Source organism: Ascidia mentula, chromosome 5 (assembly GCF_947561715.1).
Source record: "Ascidia mentula chromosome 5, kaAscMent1.1, whole genome shotgun sequence".
Taxonomy (NCBI): domain Eukaryota; kingdom Metazoa; phylum Chordata; class Ascidiacea; order Phlebobranchia; family Ascidiidae; genus Ascidia; species Ascidia mentula.
In genome coordinates, this window is record NC_138570.1 from 7300776 (window position 1) to 7324139 (window position 23364).

At 41.8% G+C, this 23364-nt stretch overlaps 3 protein-coding genes across 3 annotated transcripts; 2 read left to right on the forward strand and 1 right to left on the reverse strand.

Moving 5' to 3' along the window:
* Positions 1-1248: 1248 nt before the first annotated feature.
* On the forward strand, positions 1249-2236 carry LOC145903473 (uncharacterized). The gene is made up of 2 exons (XM_082991553.1): positions 1249-1456; positions 1516-2236. The coding sequence occupies exons 1-2, from the start codon at positions 1263-1265 to the stop codon at positions 1886-1888; spliced, it is 567 nt and encodes a 188-aa protein (XP_082847679.1). The 5' UTR covers positions 1249-1262; the 3' UTR covers positions 1889-2236.
* Positions 2237-2477: 241 nt separating this feature from the next.
* LOC145902805 (uncharacterized) lies at positions 2478-8328 on the reverse strand. Its single transcript, XM_082990904.1, has 22 exons — positions 8277-8328; positions 7831-8028; positions 7141-7297; positions 6923-7074; positions 6715-6863; positions 6501-6614; positions 6388-6438; positions 6221-6337; positions 5980-6160; positions 5751-5866; positions 5474-5644; positions 5202-5393; positions 4490-4603; positions 4227-4425; positions 3878-4102; positions 3699-3806; positions 3480-3636; positions 3294-3401; positions 2952-3084; positions 2771-2889; positions 2621-2709; positions 2478-2560 (listed from the first exon to the last, which is right to left on the reverse strand). Exons 1-22 carry the CDS (start codon positions 8326-8328, stop codon positions 2478-2480), a joined length of 2985 nt encoding a protein of 994 aa, XP_082847030.1.
* A 2697-nt stretch (positions 8329-11025) lies between these two features.
* LOC145902806 (uncharacterized) lies at positions 11026-16902 on the forward strand. Its single transcript, XM_082990905.1, has 9 exons — positions 11026-11209; positions 11493-13049; positions 13302-13540; positions 14241-14366; positions 14657-15362; positions 15606-15832; positions 15902-15977; positions 16108-16170; positions 16570-16902. The coding sequence occupies exons 1-9, from the start codon at positions 11026-11028 to the stop codon at positions 16824-16826; spliced, it is 3435 nt and encodes a 1144-aa protein (XP_082847031.1). The 3' UTR covers positions 16827-16902.
* The last annotated feature ends 6462 nt before the right edge of the window (positions 16903-23364 follow it).

Here is a 23364-nt window from a genome sequence, read left to right on the forward strand (position 1 = left end):
ATAGAACAAAACTAAACCGAGCAGTTAACAAAACCAAACACAAAAAATATGAAACCTTCTAATTGCTACTTTTGAAAAAATACAACTTGTCAAGAAAGTTAAGAGTTCAATGAGGTTAATGTTAACTTCAAAACACATCACCAGCCTACACTACACACAAACAAAATAAATATATAAATTGGCGCCACTCACCTTGAAGTTTCAACTAAAAACATGCATAAAAAATGACATACACATTCACAAAATAACTCCAAACCTTTAATGTAATACCCAAATCCCAAACTTTAAAGTTTCACGACACCTGAGGCATGTTTACACGTCCTTAAATCTCAGTCAAATATTCGCGCCTAATTACTATTATTGCCCTTGGCGTCAAACTTTCACTCAACACAACAATGTGCTTTGCACAACAAAGCACTATGTGCGCACTTGCCGCTCGTAGTGGTTCGGCTACACACCACCACCCACGAATCCATAGTTAGTGAACCGTGACCAACCTGTTTTATTGTTTTACATTTAGCAGCAACAAATGTTCTCAGTAGGGCATAAAATTGCCCCAAAACTTATCAACACACAGTTATTCTAAGTTAAAAACACGTTTTATTTTAAGCTCTTCAATTTCTTCACAGACGGAAGTACACCTCATTCTCAACATACAAGGGGGGTAAATGTATAATCACCGACAGGAAAAGATTCACGCCTTCGCGCCCTCCGCCATGATACACGCCAATAAAAATGTGTAACATTTTACTTTGAAAATTTATGATAGTAAACGTGTTTAATTTGTATATTTACGTTGCTAGGACCACATACAGTTAGGGTGTGGACATTTATAGTAAAAAAGTTTCAAACGTTTGATTTGCCAAAATTTCTGTGGTCAGTTATTAACGTGTTTTACATGTGGCCAGCATTTTATACGTCGGAATTATTTGAAACAAAACTTTGCAAATTGCAGTGGTATCCGAAAAATACAATCTTTATTTCCTCATATTTGTCAATCAATTGTAGAGATGGGGAATCCCCTATTGTAAAACTGTTGTTGTGTTGTGTTGTGTTGTTCATTTGCTTCTTTTTAAAAAACTTTAGCAGTTAACCATAATGTGTTGTCTTGTTTAAAGTGTTATCTAACATTATTGTGGTATTTGTAGTTTTCTGCCCTGACATGTGTTATAGTTTGTAATGTTTTTCATTACTCACAAGACAACAGCAAAAAAAGAAACTGTCAATGCATTTTTGTGTCATAGGTTCCAAACTGCACTATTATGGTTGATGTTGATACCCAAGACATATTAGATGACATTCGATCAGCTACACAGTGTGGTGAAAAGGACAAGCTTTTTTATTTAATGGTCGCAACTCCAGGTGGAGCACCAAAAAGACTTCATAATGATGTCATAATTCCATTTCTAAAATGTCGGGGATGGCAAAAAGTCAGTTATCGCAACACAGGTTTTAGGTCAGTTCAAATACAATGTTTTTTTTGGATTTGGTTGAAAACTTTGTTTTACTTTGCAGAGCACTGTATTTCCTACATGACAAAGACCCAGTCAATGCCAACACAGAGGATCCTTTGGAAACCTCTGTCATGTGCAGTCGCTGTAAAGGGTTGGGTGACAGCAATTTCAAAAGTCCTGCCAAAAGACCAAGGAAAAGAAAAGTGTCAGAACCAAGTGACAGTGTTGTCCCACCTACAAGGTGCAGCAACTGTATCTCACTCACATCCACACACAGAGCATGTCAGGACCGAAATGACTTAAAAAGTTTTGTTGACCAGTACAAACAGAGCCTAAATGGTACATTTCAGATTCACATTGTTTTGTCCCAACCTGTTGACTACGAGGAGGACTTTTTGGAATTCGCATCTCAGCCAGGTGCGATTGAGGAATAAAATTGTGGTGTGTTTTTTTCAAAGAACATGGTATAAAGAACAAAAAGGGCAGAATTATTGTAAACTTGTGTTCTTGCTTGCATCAATTTAATCAGATCTAAATTATTTATACTATATTTGAAACCATTTTCTTCAAAATTATTTCAAATAATTTCTTTTAGTAAATGGATAGTTGTGCTATTCCAAGTGTTTGTGAAGCTACACTTTACTATGGTGATCTACTTTGCCATTAGTAAACTGGTATAAAGTAACCAGTTTTTAAGTTTGTTCCAATGGTGTTATATGTGCAACAACCTGTATTGGATGTGTAGATCCAGTGATAAATGTTGGCCAAAAGAGTGGTCAATATTTTATGCTGCGACTACAGTATTTCTGTAATTGTGAAGAAACTTGTGTTCATCGTATTTGTGAACAAACTGATAATCAAAGTTTCTTGTGTATTCACATTAAATGGCAGCAACCAGAAAAAAGAAAAAAGAATAACGTTTTTTTATTTCCCCAAAGACTGCTCCCCTCTCCCAATATATTCCAACGAAAAAGAGTTCACTTGGCTTGATGTTAACGTCCTATCATCAGCACTTGAGTCTAGTCACACACTGCTGTCCGAATGTATGACTCTGTTTCGTGGCCACCAGCTCGTCACGCTGATGTCCTTGTCAATGTTAAATACTGCTGGAGATAACATTGCATTTTTACATTGTATGAATGGATCCAAAAATGTGGAATAGTTACCTTCGCCATTTCTTGAGGTAGCGTTTGTCAGTTCATCGCATTCGTTCGTGGCATCGTCGCTCATGTCCTCTGTTCGGTCGTCGAGATTCCTAGGTACAGAAGCATAATATGTGATAGTTGTCTCTTTTTTACCATTTACATTGATTTTACCAATCTCCTTCGCTCCTCAGAACTATATGAATTTCATTTCCCTCTTTCTTTTTCACGAAAACGCTTGGCATTCGCGTTTTTTGGGATGCCTTGGAAGTCTCTGCCCTGACGTTTCCTTCCTGCGAGCAGCCAAAAGTTATTATCTGTATTGCTGTTGCTGCCAGGCATAATATTGTTGTACTTCTTTTTTTCTCTTTGTCTTCTTGGAGTACCTAACGTACTGCATAAGTTCCACGGCCGCTACGAGGCTTGCTATCACCAGACCGCAAGCTAATACACAGAACACTCCAGCGAAATTTTCCAGTGTGAGCTCACTGCAGAACAATAAGTCGGTTTAGCAATTGAATATACAACAAGTTGATTGGCTCGGCTGCTGCTGCTGCTGTGCTTGTTGCGTTTGGCTAACAAGGAAGGGTCTCAACCGAGCATTAGTTATTTAAGTACAGGTAAAGAAAGAAACTTTTTAAAGAAAATGTTGGCTATGCAATTACAGCAAACTGTCAAACACAGAGCAAATTAAAACCTGGAATGGCTTCTGTTCTGTGTATGATCTATGGGACACTTGCCAACACTAGTCCACCATCGTTGCTTCAGTCGCGCAATTTCACCTCGGTCTTGCAACTGGAGTATGCTGCAATACATTATACCGGTGTTGTAAAACATATTATAGCTATAGTGAGTCCGTAATTGTTAATTTGTTCTCATATACCCCAGTGACAATGCTTCTCGTATGGGATTTCCAGGCTGAACTGCAATTCCGTAACCCTTGTCATATATAGAATCAGGAACAGTGGAAAACGAACAGTCTTGATCAGTCAAAATGAGATATTCAATGACCGCAACGTCCCAGAGAAATGCGTAGTGTTCTAAATCATTGCGCACACGTGGTTATCGCATGTTTTAACGATAGAACACCAAACGGACCCACCATTTTTTACCCTGTTAAAACCTTGTTTTGGATCGCTAACTGAGTTGGATCCGTTGCACACTTTCCATAGTCGGGCCCACATTGAAGTGTGATCTTTGGCATTTGAACCTGCCCAATGCACAACAACATGTTGTTACATCTTTCATTATAACACATTGTCTCTCAGAGTATCCGTTTACCTTTTGTTCGCAAAAAGTCATATATGCTCGTGTCCTTGGCAGTGCCAAAAGAAATCTCCGTTTGTTTAGCCAAATCCCTAAATGAGGTAATGTGGTTTTCGAGGCGTGTGATGGTAAGATGGGCTGCCAGGTTTGCTGTGTACGATGATATGATGATGAGAATGAAGAACCACCAAACTCCAGTGACAATTTGCGATGACAAAGTCACAAGGTTCATGTCAGTACCTTGTCAAAAACGGATATAAGATTTTCGAAAGCAATGAAAATCCCTAACTTATTCGTCTAATTTGCCCAAATAGCAATTAATAGTTTTAACATGTAACAACATTCTTTGCATAGCTATATGTACCTTGTTGTACCAGTGAGCTGTAGACAAACCAGAATGTTCCGTGCAGTGACGTGTCGTGATATGGAGGCCCTTTCATCCGCCTCGGCGAAACTCGGTTCAGAACGTATAGAAGAATGGATACCAGGAGGAGGCCAGCAATTATGGAATACCAGACGGATTGGTCGAACGGATTAAGAAAGGCGAAAAGGTTGGTTACCGTCTGCAAATGTTGACCATTTGGCATATATTTTAACGTGCTTGGGAAATAAGAAAAAATGTGTTACCCTTGGTTTCTTGACTAGTATTCCGACCGCGTAATCCATATATCTCTTTGTAAAATCAACGACCGTTTCACGTTGCGGCGTTATGGTCATTGCGGCAATTGCGAAATCGGCTTTCTGAAACAAAAGTCACTCTCTAGATATGTTCGACTATTTTGATACGCGCTGGGGAACTGTCCTCAAAGCGTGAATTGGTAAATCAAATATCTTTTTGGCAGGCGAAATAAAAAAAATAATCACATTACAACATTACAAGTGTGATTCGCGGAAGTTTCACTAATTAACAATGTTTTATGGCAAACTTTGGCCATGCTGTGTTTGAGTAAAATCAAATTGTGAGAAATATTATGCGGCAAACGCTTGGTGTTACCACTAAACATCATTTAGGCATATGTTGGATCCTCCACGAGTTCACTTAAGATCAAACAACTTACAGACCTGAAAGCTTTGCATGAGAAAACTAGAGGTATGCTTATCAGACATTCAGAAACGAATTAAGACAGTTTGTTCAAGTAAACCTTAAAAATTTTTTTCAAAGTTTGAGAACCACCAACAATTAAATGATTTAAAACCAGTTTTGTTTCTTCAACTCTTTGTAATGTTGTTCATAAGTGTTGATTAAATGTTTTGCTTTTAGAGTCCAAATTGGTACTCTGTGAGAAGTGAAGTCAGAAGCAATTTATAGTAATATGAGCATAAAGGCTACTCATGCTACCTTTTCTACAACATCGCCAACCAAACCGTTCCACTTTCCATTTTTAAACGCTCCGTATTTTCGGTCGGCAACCTGGTATAGTTCATACTGGAACTCCAACATTTCCGAAAGCATGTGAAGAAGGTCGATGGAAAATCCAGAAAATTTCACGTGGCCTTTCGAGTCGTTATGAACAAATACAAAGGGCTCGTCCTAGAAAATACATTGCATTTTTGATCATTTGAAGTTGTTGCATTGTTAATGGATGGGACTAAAATGTTTTTTTGCCCAACCTCAACTGTTGCGACGCGAAAGGTTTTGTTTTTCCACGAGGCCATGCCGAGAAACATGTCAGCATTTAGTTCAAAAATTTCACCCTGCTTCTCCTCGTCCACATTTTTCGGCGGTTTGAGTTTGTGATCGTTACATTTGTTGATCAGACCGGTCAAACTTTGACAAGAAACCTAACAAAACGTGACAGAGATTAGCTTTCAGGATCGATCGAGACAAAGTAACAGACGAAATGTGAGAAAAAAACACATCGTTCGCCAAGAACAGGACAGTACTTACCCCGCCGTTTTCCGACATGTCGCACGATTGAAGTTTTGTCCTTGCATTATCTGTTCCAAAGTTGGTCGATGCGAAAAATGGGAACCTCTTGCCAATTGACAAAATACTGCTGTCACCTTGAGTACAATCAACTAATAAATACTATTTTTTAGACATGAAAAAGTGTTGCGCCATGTCACTGTCACAAAACCAATAGTTCATAATGACTCATTGGTTCAAACGTGCTCACTTGTATGTCCCATTATTTCCATTCGTATGGATTCCGCCAATTCCTTCAGCGATTGCCTCTTATCCTGACGACTGGAGCAGGAACCAGTGTGGTTTCCAATCAATGTGTTAGAATCGATTTCGCTTCGGTACAATGAAGACAGCACTGCACCGAGACCTGCAACAACGCCCCCTTGGACAACCTGCCAACAAATAATGTCTTCTTAAGCACATTAGCTCGTGGTATACGGACAAACATATACCTGGATGGTTTGCCTTTCACTTATGGTTGGCGATACCTCATAGTTTTGTGGAGTCGTTATAACCGAAACGCCCTCGCGGAAGAGCAGACTTTGCGCGAAGTAATAAGTCGTCCAGCCCTGTACAATTGAGAGTTCAATGCCTTTCAAGAGACAACCTACAAACTTACCGTGTCTACAATGTAGTAATGCACAAAGTAGCTGTATGGGAGTTCCGGAATCTACAGAAGAAATTAATTGTTTAAAAAATTAATCAGTGTAATTTTCAAGACACAGAACTTACGTAATGAAGAACGAATTTTTGGATGGTTTCCTCGCCGCCAAATATAACAAAAGAGACGACTTTGAAATTTTCTGTCAACTTAGAGGATGTTTCAATAACATCCCATAGCTCATTCTGCGAAGTAAAAACGTTTTGATTGAGTTCCGAATGTTTGCACTTTGTTACACACATCAGATTCCACACGACACGAGACTTGTAAATGGTCTATGCTTACCACCGCGCTGTTTATAAGGTCAGTTGCCAGATCCAGGACGTCCGTTGTTGTGGGTTCATCCGAGTCCGGCAAAACGGGCAACTTTTGTACAGTTGCTCTTCGCATCTGCGTGCCGAGTCCTTCCACAAAGGAGCTGACTGTTTGTTGATCTGGTAACGAATCGTATAAAAGAATAGATTGTAACGAATAAACGTCGTCAGATAGTTACCGAGTGTATCGTCGTAGACTATGATGATGCGTTGACCCGCGTTACACCGAAAGAAGTGTCCCAACAATGCCCCATCACGCGGCGACAGACTTGGCAGATTTTGCTCTCTGGTCTGTGACTGTCGTTTTTTACTCGAGAAGGATTCTGTCATCCTGTTTTTAACATTTATACGCTGGATTTAGGATGAAAAATTCCCTGGGCAAATATGTGTAGCTTGCCTAAACTCGCAGATGTGTGGAGAGTCCGATTTCAACTCCACTGATACTTCGATAACGGGCATACTGAGTGCCGACGAGAGAATGGCTAGAGGCAAGTTGCACGCTCTTCTCGTGACGGCCATCACCACAACAGGATCGTGCTTCATTAGCGAGCAAACTGTCAAGATTAACAGACCGATTTAGTTAAAGCATCACTTAACTATTTTAGAAATTGGAGAACAGCTCCTGTCAAACAAATGGAAAATGACACCGGTCTTCCACAGCATAAAATTTAAAGTGGGTGATGGGGACTTCTCTTTATATGTTTGCAAATGTGCGCCCTTATATATATGTATGTGTTTATTTCATGTTCCTCCTTGTCCCCTCATGTGATATGCCTATATCATCGGTGGCTGTTTTTGCGTGCATTACGTCAACATAAATCTTGTGAGCACTACCGGTTTACATAGAAACAACCTGATTTACTTTATCTTTACCACTCAATTTTTGATTTATTATCTCAGAATGAAGTTTGGTTTTAGTATATAAGAAATGGATTAAGCTTAATGGATTTTCGTGATTTAAGGGAGACAGAAACTTAGGCTTTTCCACTTTATTTTAGGATCTCAAAAACATTTCTTTTTATAACCAGCTTGTATACATTGATGTAAAGCCACGTAAAGGCAATAAAATAAGGAATAACAAACTTACCACCCTCCATAGTTTTGGAAGCATTTCCAACATCGGTTATTACCATTTCGTCAATTAAAGATAAGTGTTTCGCGAACAACTGTCGACTGGGGTTGTTGGCGGTGGCATTGGTTGTAAATGAATTCACGCTCTTCGACCAAGCCATTTGCATCACTTCAGGCGGTATGTGGGGTCCAAAGGCTTCGTCAAAAAGAATGCCTAACAACACAACAATGAGCTTGTTTTCCGATAATTAAATTAGAAATATAGGTATTTTATATATAGTTTCCGGGATTGGGCTTAAGTTTTTTTTAAATTGCCTGAATTCTTAGTCTGCCACATATGCGTTGAAATGATACTTTTTTTACACAAATGTGCATGCGGTGATGTCTTTTAAGTAGCCGGGATAGGACATTCTTATGCTTCACAACTGCTTGCAATAAACACTCTTCGAATTCGCGACCGACTTTTGGTTTTAGATAAAACTTCGAAGTTTCTGAGGATGTTCATGTCGAGCATCTTAGATCTGTGTAAATCTGCGACAGTTGGCGAAATGCATGAACCGCCGCCGCCTCACAAGTGTATTGACAAACTTAATGTCCGTCAAAACAGAAAATCAATAATTTTAATCCCAGCCACTCAATATCTGATAAACATTAAAATTCGTTTTGCCTCTTAATCGCCGTTCATCAACCCCTTTATTGTAATTATAAAAGCCAGCCCCTTAATCGATTTGCATGGATTTCCCAGTTGCGACAAATGCTGTATTGTGACTACTTATCTAATCGGAAGGAAAACCCAACGTTTACCTTACGGACTAATTGATTTTTAAGAACCTAAAACAAAACTGAAACATACTCGGAGCCACAAAACTTAAGATGACAGGGATTATTTTGACCTTTCAACGCACAAGAACCAAAGTATTGTTTTTGTAGAACTTTCTGGAACAGCCAAGTGAACCTTAATTTCTAAATTTTACTTATTTATTTTTATTATAATTTTTTTCTTAAATGACTTTGAAGGAGTCATAACTGGGGTGCAAGAGCCACATGTAGCCCCGGAGCCAGGGTTGCCGACCTCTACCCTTGAACATTTGAACGACATTCAATTGAACAACATTTTACAATGAGGTGTTTCGATACAAAAGAAATTTTTGTTTTGTTTTTTGTTCATCAATTTTGTAACTGCCCTGTAACCATATTAATTCCAACAACACCAAGAAAGACGAAAGAAAGATAATAACATATTCAATTTTCCTTGTTCAACGAATAATTTTATCAGGGAAAGATGGGAAGGCTCTGAATGAAAAATGTGTTGTAGGTACGTGTTGATTTTTTTTACAACAATTTTATGCTACATTGTGGTCATTACTAATAAACATAAAAGTAAAAATCGTCACAGCTGAAGTGCACAGACACCCGACTTTGTTTCAAGTATGGCACGGAAAAGTTTTGAAAACAAACTTAGCTCAGCTTCGTTTGTTTTATCATATTCTTCACGACATTATTTAAAAGCAATACTATATGTGTACTTACCGATTCGCTGCCCCAATGCCAAACCGCACAATGATAACAGCAGAGCGCAAGTCTTCATATTTCCCTTGCATCCAAAGTGCAGAACTTTAAAACTTGTTCCAATCCTGCAACCACCTCTTTTTATATCTAAGCCTGCACAGTTGGGAGAATTCTAATCCTGGACATTGTAAAAAAGCATCAAGAAAACTGCAATGATATTAATCGCGTTGTCAGTTGATGAGGCATTCGACGACCTTCCAGTGCACTTATCGATTTTATTGCAGGTTGTGATGAACTGGGAAGAGTTGTCATCGATAGCTTCTTAATTTATTCACTGGCCCATACACAATTAATTACGTCCTCTGTAATGAGTAAAGACGCCACACTAACAAACACATCAGAATGTATGAAGATTTAAATGGGTTTTATTTATTCTTTGATTTGATAATTATCTTCTGCTCATATACCGTATATAAAACTTAACCCTTAAAATGCCTGCCTATTCTAAAATTTTGAGTTTGATTGTCCTGTTAATCGTTCCGTTTAGTTGTTTACTGCTCTCTGCCCAAATGACGAGAAAAAGGCAATGTAAAGGTAGAGGAAGAAAGAATCTTTTACCTTCTGTCAGCAACTTTTCATGGTCACTTTTGGATCGACTTGCTCGTCAATCTCTGTCGCTAATCACGCAAACCAAAACTTTGTTATGTCAGATACAACTAAAAAAGCAAATTAATGACAAATCAATAGTCAAAGTAATTTATAACCGTGATTCGGTAACGCAGAATCGTATTGTCTCGAATTTAAGGCGAACTCAGCTGTGCAATCCAAATGCATGTTAAAACCATGGCGTCAAACCCATGCACAAGGATTAAATTGATTGCTTAAAAGGGCTGTCCAGAATTCCATTTTTTCGCATTCGCTTTTGATGCGTTCCTCAATGGGGTGTTGTGACGCACTGGCGTGTTGTTTTAATATTTTTGAGAAGCTTATACTTCCGTTCAATTTGTAACGCCTGATTAAAAAAAGCCTTACGAGTTTCAAAGCAGTGTGCCGCATCATACTTTGAGAAGCTTATACTTTTAAGCTGTTGCAGTAATAAAACTATACGTATCTACAACAACAACGAAAGGGAGCTGCACAACCTCGTTTAGATTTAATAAATCGCAACAAACCAGCTGATGCGTCTGATTGATAAATATGTTTGTGTGCGTCACGTTATATCAAAGATGAGTACCAAAGTTGGGAGCCACCGCTTCAAACCATAAAAGTATTTTTTCCAACTAAAAATGAAAATGGTATTTGCAAAGCACAGATTTCGGAATATCCCCATTTGAACCCGTGAAATTTCTCTCCTATTCTCTTTGTATTGCAATTCGCAGTGCTGAGTTGTCAACGTATTTATCATCGTTGTTTGGTGGTAACCAGTCCTCAAAGCGTTTGTATCACATCATAAGTGGCCAATCGAACTGATGGTCGAGTGCTTGGGTGAACATCCAGCTGTATACGTCGGAACAGAAACCTTTACAACTGCCATTGCAAACTACGGTGTGGTTAGAGGTAGAGTGGATGTAAACACATTGCTCATTCTTTATACAATACAAAGAGGCGACTCGGGCAAAATTGTTGAGGAAAATTCCACGTATAATGCTGATGCTATATTTTATAAGCGCAGATCGATCTAAGCAAATTAAAACGATTTAGAATGGATTTGCCCATACAGAGTGTTGCCGATGACTGTCAGTCCTCTGAAGGGCAGAAACAGGTCGATCGCACAGGAATAAGACCTTGGACCGCTGGTGATGGCGCCTCCACATCCTTTTCTGCGACTTCGTGTTATCCAATGGTGTGCAGGTCCGTGACACAAACGGAAATCGTTTCTTTTCCAGGTAAAATACTTAGGTATATTCAAACAGATTAGCGCTTCTGTTAAAGCACATGACAATAAGTAGAGTGTTTGTAACTTATACTGCACAGAAATTAGGTATACGTGCTGCATGTTATATATCGGTGCGTAGCACTTAGTATTAAACCAGAGGAACATGTGTACTTATGTAGCTGGCCCAAGTGACAAGTTATCCCATTCCCGACCCATAGTTGCAACGATTTCCACCCTTAGCTTTTGACGACATTATGAGAAAAAAGCCTTTAAAGTGTATTTCTAAATTACAGATAGATTAACAACGCGAGAAAAAGCAAGAACGTCGCACAAAAAGCGCAGATATGTCTTTAATATAGACCTGAGTGGAATGAACGTGGAGGCTGTAGAACAATCCACGTCCATTAACTTCCAAGAAAGCGATTCGGGGGATACACAACCATCTCCTACCACTAACGATTCTCGATCACCCGACGATATTCGTCACCTAATACGCGAAATACGCAGCGTTCCGTCGTCGCCTTACAAAGCGCGTTGTTGCGACAATGCCCAGAGCAGTGTTTACAATGGCGCTCGACACAAAAGCAAGGTGATACGACGGGAGCCCAAACAGAGGGGCGCGCGGACAGGAACAAGTTACACAAAACAGGATAACGATCAACAGAAACAACTTGTGACGGAAGGCGCAGCACACGCACCTTGTAACGACGACGGCTATCTACGACGGTGTTCAGGCTTCCGCGAATCGAATTTGGACGTGGACACCCCTTTGTCTTCGCGTGCCCTAAACCAACAGAAAGAGAGCAGAGTTGTCAAGGCGTTGGAAAGTAAAGGAAAGAGCGACCGGAAAAAGATAAATAATCTGGCTATTATTTTGTGCGTTAGCCCGCAAATCGGTGCGTTTAGCGAGATATTGCCAGTAATAACAACTACCGACGACCGAGCGGCGAGCCAAGCACAACAAATACCCGAACAGGCGGCTTCATTCAAAAAGGTTCAAAGTCAGCCCGCCGATGGCGACCGGAACGCAGACGAAGTTAAATGGGGAGCAGGGCAGGTAGAACCAGCCTGTGTTGACACAAAGCCATTCGCTACTATTTTAGGCATTGAGTCCGGTCTTCCCGAACGCGGTGACCCCGAAACAGTCTCCATTCGCAGACCCGGGATTATAACGGAACCGCAAAATCCGGACAAGGAGTTCATCCGACAGACAGAGAAAATAAGCGACACAAAGGAACGATTCGAGTTCGCCGAGTGTTGTTACAACAACGCCAATATTAACAAGGCAACAATATCTCATAACAAGAACCGTCCACTTTTGGCTTCACCGAGCAATGACAATTCCTGCGGCGCTTGGCTCGCAGAGCGACTCAGTCCCGACAAAGAAGTAGAACAAAAAAACCAGGGCGAGAATTCATTAACGATGACGCTCTCATGCGACTTTGCGAACAACGAAGACGAAGGCGGTATATATAAAACAGTGGAAGAACACAAATTTTCCGAGGGGTCTATTGAAGATCCAGCTTTGACTGAACGCGAAAGTATTGGACCAAGTTTCAGAAAAATTCAACGGGAAAGTGCAAATTTGCTCGGTCGCGGTCATCAGGACTTGAACACTAGGTTTTCACAAAGCTCCGCGCAATCACCGCGAGGTATGGGCGGTTTAGAGAACAGAACTACATCGGCCGGTGTCACGAATCCATTGGACGACTGCCACGGATTGAAAAACGAAAGCTATGAGTATTCAGACCAGTTTGGTTTAAAAGAGCTTTATCCGAGCATTCCAACGCCTCCACCAAGCGCTCTTAAGAAACGTGGAAGTCTAACAAGTGCAAGTAAAAAGCAAAGAGGTAATATTGTTGTTACACATCCTCTTTCCCACAGTTAAAGGCTAGCAGGAAAAAACAATGCGACAAATACGGTCATTAGTTCAGGGATTCTAAACTATTTACTGACGTCCGTTCTCATACAATTCGCAAAATAATCCCAACCCCAAGGTTGTTTGTTCATTCTTCCTTTTAGTTTCATTTGTTAAAAACGTTATCCTGGTCCTATAGTTTTGTACATGAAGTGATCATCGTATATAATGTAAACCTTTGTAGTTAAGTTCGACCTTGACCTTGAAATCCACGTTGTGCCACGAGACATCACTTCGCCAACAAACTCAGCAGTTTCTGATCCGGAAGGGAGTTTAGATTATGAGTCTCCATATTCCAACAGCGATTTGGACGACACTTTAGAGTTTAAGTCCATAACGAGTCCAAGCAAGAGCCTTGCCAATGAATTCGACTTTAGCGAAAAAATCGCCCCAAATTTTGTTTCAACGTCGTTGCAAGATCGGGTAAGAAGTATATTGATATATTATATATATTATGCGAAATATATTTTATATCTTATATATGCTATGCGAATGCATGGCATTACTTCTGCGTTGTCTGATTACGGTGGTGGAGATCCTCTGCGTATGTGAAGGTTGCCTGACAAGTTGTTCGCATGCGCACCAGTGTGCCTTGGCCACAATATACCCCATGAAACCACTCAGTTGGTAGAGCGTTGGCCGTGGTTAGAGCAGGGTCGTGAGTTCAAACCTCATGGGGAGCTTGATTTTACAGATCTCGCTCCGACTTGTCGGGAAAAGTGGCTGATCCAGCTTGGCTGAATGCCTTGGCTGCGAAGTCTGTGAACCTTATGATCAGAATATTAGAGCTGTAATCGCCAAATATAAAGGGCCTGGCAGTGGGGCGATCCTGCCTTGCTATGCGAAAGCAGGGCATTACTTCTGCGTTATTAATATATTAATACTAATATGTTTATATTAATATGACAAAACCACTGGTTGTTTTTGTTGTATTGGCTTGAATTGTACCGTTTTTAATCCCAGGATCTCAAATTTATAACAAGTTTTTCCGAATCTTGCCTGTTCTGTAAGTCCCTATTGGCGATCATGGATGTAAATCACCAAAATATTTTCTGCTTAGTTCTAGATTTAACCGAGTGAGGCAATTTTCCGCCGCCCCGTATAAAGCTTTTTTTCTTTGCAGATCGCTCAGCGCTTGCCGGTCACACCCTTTCGGGTAATATCTCGAACTTCGCCGGTCGCTGGAGGGCGCCCCCCATCAAACGTGGGCTCGTACAAGGACAGGCGAGATTCGTTGGATATGCTGCAAGTGAGTTCATAGCTGCCACCCACAATTGTCCGCAACAAATTGTGGCTACTTTTGGGCTAATGGTTTAAATATTACCGCATGTACAGTTTCTTTTTCGCGTACACTACTCCGCAACAAAACAAATCCGAGTCATATTTGTTATCATCGATACATTGTCTTGTGACTCTTTGCACCATTCTGATTTGTTCTGTGCCCTAATCACGAAATACAATATTTATTATTGCTGGTCAACGAAATAACCTTTTTTCCCCAAAGCCAACAAAAAAAACTAACCTATTTTTTTATATAAGATGCAAAAGTTTTTGAAGCAGCAAGCAAGAGATCGGGCACTCGGATCAGCAAACATCAACTCATCACCGAAGAACACAACCGAAGCCAGTCGTTCCATGCGCACTGCTCCCGCCTCTTTTCCCAGCCGCTATATACGTCACACCTTATCTGGAACGGCTCGTAACAGCCAAGATCGGTTGGTACCCCGCTACGCACAAGTACAAACCCAGCGTCAGATCGAAGAATGGGGTCACAAAAACCTTCGCCGTCATCGGACGGAAAAACATTCTTCAAACGAAAAGATTCGTGACGCCGAAAAAAACGCCCAATCCCGTGCGGCTATACAGCAGAATTCGTTTCTGCTTGGAAATATTAGAGAGCAACTTCGCAGGACTCATACCAGCGAAAGGCCGGACCCCGTACCTCGGCAATTTTTTCCGGCTAATGTCAGATCTGCGGCATTTCAACCGGACAGCGGTGGCGACCCGACACATAGTGTGGCCTCGGAGAGGCTTCCCATTGTCTCACAATCAATTGCAGGTTTTCCACAAACCATAAAAACTAACAAATACGCTCCAAGGACTGCAGCAAGCTTACCGGAAGAGTATACGCTTGCAGGTGCGTGGTCGTTACGGCCTCATACGAGCGACCCAGCTGTTGCCATACGCCGGGGAGGCGCTAGAGAGCGGCGCCACATCAATGCTGAAACGAAGCCAAACAAGCCAGGTAAAAGCTTGGCCAATAGCGTTTTTTATCATTATCCCCAGCATCAGTCATGTCAGATAGTGTCCAAAAGTAATGCATAATGCCAGTAATACTAGGAACAGTGGTAGGATTGACGACTTTTTGCAAACTATATTTATCTAAGTTTTCAAACACTGCCCGGTTCCTTTTTTAAAGAATTTTTAAACAAAGTTAAGATATGACATAACAAGGCGTGTTTGACCAACTTCTCCGCGTGCCTTGCAGGTTCGTTTTCGAGCGGTTCCGGGCGATTTCACTTTGCGGAGCTTTCTGCTGGTGCACGCAACGTGCTCAGGGACGCCCATAAAGCTTACGTGAAGACGTGTAGCGACAACACGCAACCGGTGGCCTATGGGGGAAGGCGGGGAGGTGGCGAGAGCAAAACTTGCGGCGAACCTCAAGTCGAAAATGCTTCGGTTCTATCGTTGCGTTTCCCCAGGCAAGAAACAAAGGTAGGCGTTTTTGACGGTTGATGACCTTCGGCCTCTCGCTGTTTAAACCCGTGGTTTCACTTCCCGCAGAGCCGCAGAAACGAACAACAAGCGATCGGAGAAAATTCTTTAAGCAAGGAAAATGCGGTAACCGTGAGCTCCTTAGGTATGATGAAACGCCCTTTGAGAACAACATGTTTTATTCAAACCTGCCACAGCGACTTAATAATTAAGACTGAAACTTTGGCGTCAGACCCGAATTAACTCAAATTTAACGCGATCTTTTTCTTCTGCAGGTCTAACAGCGCATACTGTTCGTCCCCGTGCGGGCTCCAGTTTCTCTAACAATTCCGAAAGGGGTAAGTATCGATAAGCGTAACACAAGCACCGGTATACTAGCTTTTCCAAATATCGCTCTGAAATTTCACCCTGACCCCTTCCTACCCTGCCACGTACTTTTACTTATGGTTTGAATTAATAAAGATGATAATGCGATCTTTGCGACCATATTATGTCGACACTACGAGTTTACACAAATCAGCGGGAAATCAAATGAAATATTGATGTCGTTTTGGCACTTTTCCCGGTTCGCCCCTTTGCCGTGCTTAACAAGCGCGGTTCAAACCGCACCAACGTAGCTGACAACTTTATCGTTGTAAACGACCGCTTACTTTTTTGTGTTTCGACTTTCAATCTCCCTGCACGGTTCATCATTCCACACCTCGTCACAACATGTTGCATGTTTTTTTCGTTCACAGGTAATTACCGTCCTCTTGGACTGCGCAGGCCAGCGGACGATCGCCCAAAGGCAAGAATCGCTCCGGTGTCCAGCTCGCCACATAGGTCGCCGTTCACTCGTTCGTCCAAACTTCTACTATCTATCCAGAAAGCCGACCCGCGACCCCCGACAGCGGCCTCCTTTCGCATAGGCGAACAAAGAGACCCGTATGCGAGTGTATCGAGACCAAACTATGATTTCAGGACCAACATAATCGCGTGTGACGACGTGTCTTGATTTTTACATGACTTTTGTACATTTTTCTCGCACTTTTTATTTTTGCGTGTTTTTTTCGCCTTCTAGTGTTTCTCAGCAGCGCAAAAATGGCGAATAAAAAAAAATTGGAAAAGGTATTGTTTTCCCGTGTAACGAATAGTTAATTTAGCCCAAGGACACCTAGCTGTTGCGAGGAAATGTTCATACTCAAAGACCATTTTGCGGTGCTGACGTGCACAGCCACGTGTTTCCACGGTTTCACCTATTTTTAAAAAATCTCCTGCATTGCTTTTTCGATTTTAACAATGTATTGATATGGCCCTGTACACAATGTAGACACCACCTTTGCCGGGTAAGACGAAACTGCGCTTTAAATTTGCTTGCCTCGCTAAATTTTGCCGCGTAGTTTATCGGGAGGCGCGCGCATTAACATCCAGACTTCCCCTCAACGTCGGCAAAACTTGTCAGCAAGTGATACCGGACGGAGTAATTAAACGTCGGGACAATGAGGATCGCGAGGCATCATCCACTCGAGTAGCAACGCGGGCTTCCTGTTGGCGAAAGCGAGGCCGCATAGTTTCTGTAACTCTGGGCTGTGGAAGCGCTCAGCAATCAACTGAGCTCACGTTCCACCTCTGCAAAAGAAAAGTACCGTTCGAATTACCCGACCCTGGCCGCGCTAAGCAAGCGAACGCGGGTTTTGACTGACACCGGCGGGTTTCCCTGTCGCATCAAACTCTCCAATGAGATCAGGGGAAAAAGTTCGCCAAGGGTGCGGGAAGGTTTGAGTTGCAGGGAGTTTTCAGACATTAAACAGAGAAAGTTTTTTCGCATGTTAAATGACACTAAATGCTATACACACTTGAAGTTTAGTAACTTTTTAAAAACATTGTATAACACTCCTATTTTTAAGTTAAAACAACTCTTCCCTTAAGTGCACAAGCCGTTTTTTGAATTGTGTAAATTTCAAAGTCAGAGATACTCTTAGTCCTAACGAATTTCAGTAAACGTAAGGGTATTGACACCAAAGCCAATTTTAATGGGTTTAGATCAAAAATTACATCTGCTAAACAAACGTCCGAAAACAGTGTAATTTTGTCATTTTTTGTCTGGTGTTTTATTTTTCAACTGACACTACCAATTTGTCATCGACGATTGCTTAAGGTGTAGTTGCATTACGCACCGATATTTTTGTGTTATGCATGCGTATGTGTTGGGGAGAAACGGTTAACTGCATCACGGCTTGTAACGCATTTCGTCACAAATTTTCCATTGCACAATGCGTCAGTCGCCAGTCTGTCTGTGCTTGGGAGAGGAAAAAGAGTGGTGAAAAAAAAGCTTTCCGGGTAATTTGTGACACTGTGAAGATTGGAGCAGACCACTCTTGAATAGACGAACCGGCAGTGGTGTGGCCGCAGATGGTCTAATATGGTGAACCATGAATTGGACTCATAAAATACCCTTGCCGCATGCCGCATCAAAGGCCTCGAATTTCGATGCTCACTTAACGTTTGGATCTTTGGCGGTTGCGCGCGGAAGTCAAAAATCCCTGAGCTTTCCCAGTATTTCTCATTTGAAGCCCTCTTTCACTGATGGGAAATGGTGTTTAAACCGCAAAGTTTGGGGTTTGCTTCCTTTTAATTGCAGAGCACGGGTTCGATTTGCAAATAAAACCCACAGCATTTGCAAGTCCGGGTCTTGATAAGCGCCTAAAACTGCAATATGCAGATCGTCTATAAGGTTAAGGGAGCTTTATTTATTTACCAAGTATTATTCCAATTTCCGATTGGGTACTCTTTGCAACGCGCTGGTTAGACACCATACTGACCCCAAAATCGCCCGTCGTCTATATTGCAAAGGAATGTTTATGCAGTTGCAAGTTGGGCCACAAAGATAATTGTTTTCCTAAACATAGTCTTATCACCCCTCCCCGTCATACATTCGAGTGTAGGCACAAGGCAATGCGTACGAAACACAATATACGTGATTACTTGGTTGCGAAACGAGTACCCATTAGATCAAACGTACATAGCAATACGCTGGCATCGGATAAACGGTACGTGTAAAGATGAGTGGTTTACTAAGAAACGCCATTGTCCTGTTAGTAGCACCAGCTTCCTATTCTAACACACGCACTCCAATTAGTTAGGTCGCTTCGTTACGAGTACTAGGCAAAAATTCTGTATGGTTACGCAGTTCGCAGCAGGAAAACAATGCTATAGTGTGGTTTTATTTTGCACAGTTTGCATTTGCGGTGGAAACGACGGAAAACACATAAACCACAATACATTTTAGTTGCGTTCACTTGCGTCGCTAAAATAATGCGCGTTTGCGCAGTGTGTGCGTGCGCGTGTGCCGTCAGTGACACCGGACAATTAAAACCAACTACATTTGCAACTAAAAACAAATGTAGACATCAACAAAAAGAATGTATCAGCATAACCCACTTGGGGTGAAGGCGTAGTTCCAGAGGCTGGGCACAGGTCAGTTTAAATTCGTTGAGGTGGTAAATTGCGGCTTATTACGGGAAATAATGGTCGCGCGGTTGCTACAGTACAGCCGTAATAACGATGTGAAAGTTTGTCGGTAGAAACGAGGCTTGAAGTATGTTCAAGCTTCTGTCGCAGTATATTTCTCACATATAAGCAAAAACGGTATCGCACGAAAGAGTGGGTTAAAAGTGGTATAGGAACCGCTATTTTGTTTTTCATGTAAATGGGTTTGCTATTGCGAGGGATTTTAACTTTGGTCAAGGGCAGAGTGTGATCCTAGCAAAAAGCTTAGGTCATTGTCACCACAGAGTGCAACTGTCGCACGGGTTTCAGCATTAAAAATTGATATGTTGACCGACCGTTAGTACTTCATGTATTCACAGCGAAAGTTCTCGTGCCCAGAGAGAGCATAAAGATGTAGCATACAAGATACTTGTTTTCGGGGTGCACCCGGGACTCATGGTATTATTTTACTATTGTCGTGACTTCTGCGAACCGACACCCATGACAGATCTCACAGCATAGATACTGCGTATGCGACGCTATTAGAAAAGACCAGACCAAAGTTTTCCGGTTTTGGAACTGTTAATTTGTAACACGGGGCCGAAAAAGCGAGGGCGGACTGCGTCGTAGATGAAACGCAAAAAGGCCGATCCAGGAAATAAAAGTCATTTCCTTATTTGCGGTGACGAGTAAAAGCGAAAACAAGCGGGGTAGTCGTCGTAGGGGAGGGAACGGCAACTTCGCCGTTTCGGTTTTTAAATTTTGCGAGGTGAGCAGCACAGGAAAGTTTTCTCCTACGTCTGCCCATAAAATGACACACGGGCGCCATTTTTGCCGGGCTCCTTGTACTAACCCTAAGTTCTTGTGGGAGTGGCCGTCCGTTTTTCTCATTGGGGCGAGTTTTGATTTAAAGATAAAGTGGTTGGCGGCGTATCGAGGTTCGATTTGGTAGTTTTATGGCCAGTATACGTGAGCAAAGTACGTCACAAGGTAAGTGACCCAAAAGTTTTTGGTTTAAGTGCCTGAATAGAAATGCTCTTGGTTTCTGGAAGAGGAATTTTAAAGAATGAGTTTCCAAGGTTATGCCACTTACAAAAACAAATCATTAGCCCTCCGAACACGGCAAAAAGACAGAGGGCTAAAGATAAGCAGACGCATTTGCGGCACCATTGTTTAGTAAGCACCAGTTAAAATTTGACAGGTTTTCGAAAAAGATTCTAAGAAAACTACGAAACTACTTAAAAACATCATATTAAAATAAGCCGGCCCATGCTTATTGTAACTGGAGCTGCAGTACCGTACGCAGTAAAACCACGCAACGCGCGCACTTATAATAATCATTTGTAATTTACCAGCGAGTGGCTAATAGAATCGCGTGATGTTGTTGCGATTGCGCAGGAGGTTGTGCTGGCTGCGAAAAGTTTCCCATGGCTAGTTATTATGTGAACTTCATCAAAACCGAGGTCTCATGCTTCGTCACACGATATCCAAGTTTGGTTTCGAAATTCCCGGAAACTTTATCATCAAGGGTAGCAAAATTTCGTAACGGCTCTGCTGAGAAATATCAGGATTCAAAGTGCTTTTTACCCTTATTTTGCTAAAACCGGTTTGTCGGAAGTGACGTTGTGTTTACGCGCAGTTGCGCAATTTGTGTAATATGCAGGCGGTCCAGCGCAGAAGCCTCGAAGGTGCCTCTTAGACCTGATACGCCAATTCAGAAAAGAAAAAAAGGCCTTTTAAGCGAGCAAATCTTTTACAGGTGACCTTAGCACGACTGTTGGATTTAATGCGGCAATGACAAAACTACACGAAAACTACACGTGCTCCTGCATGATAACAGAGCTTAATCTGATGAATGTAAACGTTGATTGCACTCTCACATCGAAACGGACAAATGAAAAATAAATGCAGTTTCGTTTAATGCTCATTACAGCGGACAGATGTTGCTTGCGCTGTTCGACCTATAATATACAAGTTACCAACAACGCCCACATAGCCTTTTTCAAAAGGAAACCCCCCCGTTTCGTCGGAATCATAACATTTCGCTGTCGCTGACGGCCGATCATTCCAATTGACATGCCCCTCATCGGCAGCTATGAGATGCCCACATACTGACAGCGCGAATGCTTGTCATCGCTTGAACGCAAGTTTTCCGCAAGAAGCTCTCTTACAAGATCGACATTAATCTTTAATGAAGCAGACTCGAAAATGAGACGCATTAAACTAGTTATTTCGTTGCGTGCCACGACATGCTTGAATTATGCTGATGGTAATGTCGGTATTTTCAACTAAAATTAACACCAGTAGCTTGATTGGCCCGATCATATAAAAGCGAACTGTTATTATTAAGCAAGAACGGGTACCTTATCGCAGTTGATGCGGGTTTGCATATATTGGCCCCATTGCCTGAGTTACAGCGTTTACATTAATAATTAAACCGAACGTGAACATTTGTTCTTCAACTACTTGGCAGTTATACGGCAGGGGTGTTCGCCTAATTGCAACTGAATAACTTTGTAAGCGGCTAAAGTTTGCGTGATAAGATTTTTGTCTTCTCATCGGGGAAAAGGTGCTGTATGAAATATGCATGATCCGGCCCCGTTGAATTGTGTGGACGGATTAATGGGCCCTTCTGCTTTGTCAGCGATAGCTTTGATGATCGGGGCATTTTGCGCGAAACTTTCGACCGCCAGTAAGGGTCACAATGCCGCGATCAAATATTCATGATTTTTTGCCCATTCCGAACAGTTTCGCGTATTTTATGACACAATCCCATACGCCGGGTTCGCATTCCACCAACTTAAGGTTAACGACTGTGTTTTGTTTAGTTTACCTTCTGTCACCAGGTGGCGTTACGTGGAGCTTTGTGTTTTACGTAAACGTGTCAACCAGGTAGTGGCTACGTAAGTGCACGAACCGAGTTTAAGACTGAAAATATCATCTGGCAGAATTTGATACTTATCGAGGTGCTCAGATCATATCCGAACGTCGATCGAGCATTTTGGGTCAACACGGTCAGAGGCAAGTTTTACCTTTTAACCGTTACCTATACAACAAAGGCTTTAGTTTACAAAGTATGCATTTAAAAAGATGTCGCAGTAAGTTTTGAATCGCGCGGCAAAGCAACGTATTCGCTTTGGCAAATGAGGAAAATGTTTTATCGGGGGTTAAATCATCAACCACGCTCGCCAGGGAATTAATACGAGGCCAGTTGAAACTACGTTTCCCAACTCATTAAATATTTATCATGGATCTTATACTTTTGTGGGCGCCGTGATAAGCGTGGTAAACGAGTTCTGGCACAAGTAATTGCCGTTGAGTTGTCTCATGGTCTTTGGCGTCCCATCGGTCCTTCGACTTTCCTATTCGAAATCCCTAAGTAATCATATGCGTTCTGGATCTTCCGCCTTAAGTCATGGGTTGCGGGTCTAAGCAAACCCAGGCGAAATTAGCAACAACCTTCGTCCCGCGGGAGCCGCGAAATGTTTTATAAATGAGGAATATTATTCCGCGTTAAGGTTCGGCGGCCATTTCAGCTTCTTGCCGGGGATCGCGTGCCATCGACAGTGGCAGTTCGGACATTGAAGCCTGTCGTGTACCAAGGCAACTCCGCGCCTTGTGCCGCAGCCTCACCAATAACAAAAACTTTAATGAATAAACCGAATTATCCACATCTGTCGTGCGCTCCAGGTTGAGGCCTTCAAGGGGTTAGTTTGGAGACTAACGCCGATATCGCAATCTCATGCTCACGTAAGAGTGGGAATCTTAGACCCACATGTTGAACATCAGTGTGGTCCATCCTCGATCGAAGCTTGTGTGCTGATAAATGGTCAGTGCTGGTTAAGCAAAAATTTAAGTGGATGTCTTATATGATTTTAAACATCCAACAAAATCTAAATAAAGAGTTGTTTCCTGTTGTATTTTCGGGTACAATGTGGTCAATCGAATTGGTGATCTCAAAACGAGATTATGGAACTTGTAGTGGAATGTGTTAAACTCCGCCCCACTACACCTCGGTTTTCCGATACCTTCTCGGTGCTGGTTGAAGGACGGTTCCAGTGTCA

Bases quoted from the DNA above. Each gene is read 5' to 3' on its own strand.
- LOC145903473 (XM_082991553.1), top strand. From the start codon at position 1,263: ATGGTTGATGTTGATACCCAAGACATATTAGATGACATTCGATCAGCT. The intron at 1,457-1,515 runs GTCAGTTCAAAT...TTTACTTTGCAG, and splicing joins TATCGCAACACAGGTTTTAG to AGCACTGTATTTCCTACATG.
- LOC145902805 (XM_082990904.1), bottom strand. From the start codon at position 8,328: ATGCTCGACATGAACATCCTCAGAAACTTCGAAGTTTTATCTAAAACC. The intron at 6,864-6,922 runs GTAACTATCTGA...ATTCGTTACCAG, and splicing joins AGTCTACGACGATACACTCG to ATCAACAAACAGTCAGCTCC. The intron at 6,161-6,220 runs GTATATGTTTGT...ATTTGTTGGCAG, and splicing joins GTGAAAGGCAAACCATCCAG to GTTGTCCAAGGGGGCGTTGT.
- LOC145902806 (XM_082990905.1), top strand. From the start codon at position 11,026: ATGGATTTGCCCATACAGAGTGTTGCCGATGACTGTCAGTCCTCTGAA. The intron at 15,363-15,605 runs GTAAAAGCTTGG...CGTGCCTTGCAG, and splicing joins AACGAAGCCAAACAAGCCAG to GTTCGTTTTCGAGCGGTTCC. The intron at 16,171-16,569 runs GTAAGTATCGAT...TTTCGTTCACAG, and splicing joins CTCTAACAATTCCGAAAGGG to GTAATTACCGTCCTCTTGGA.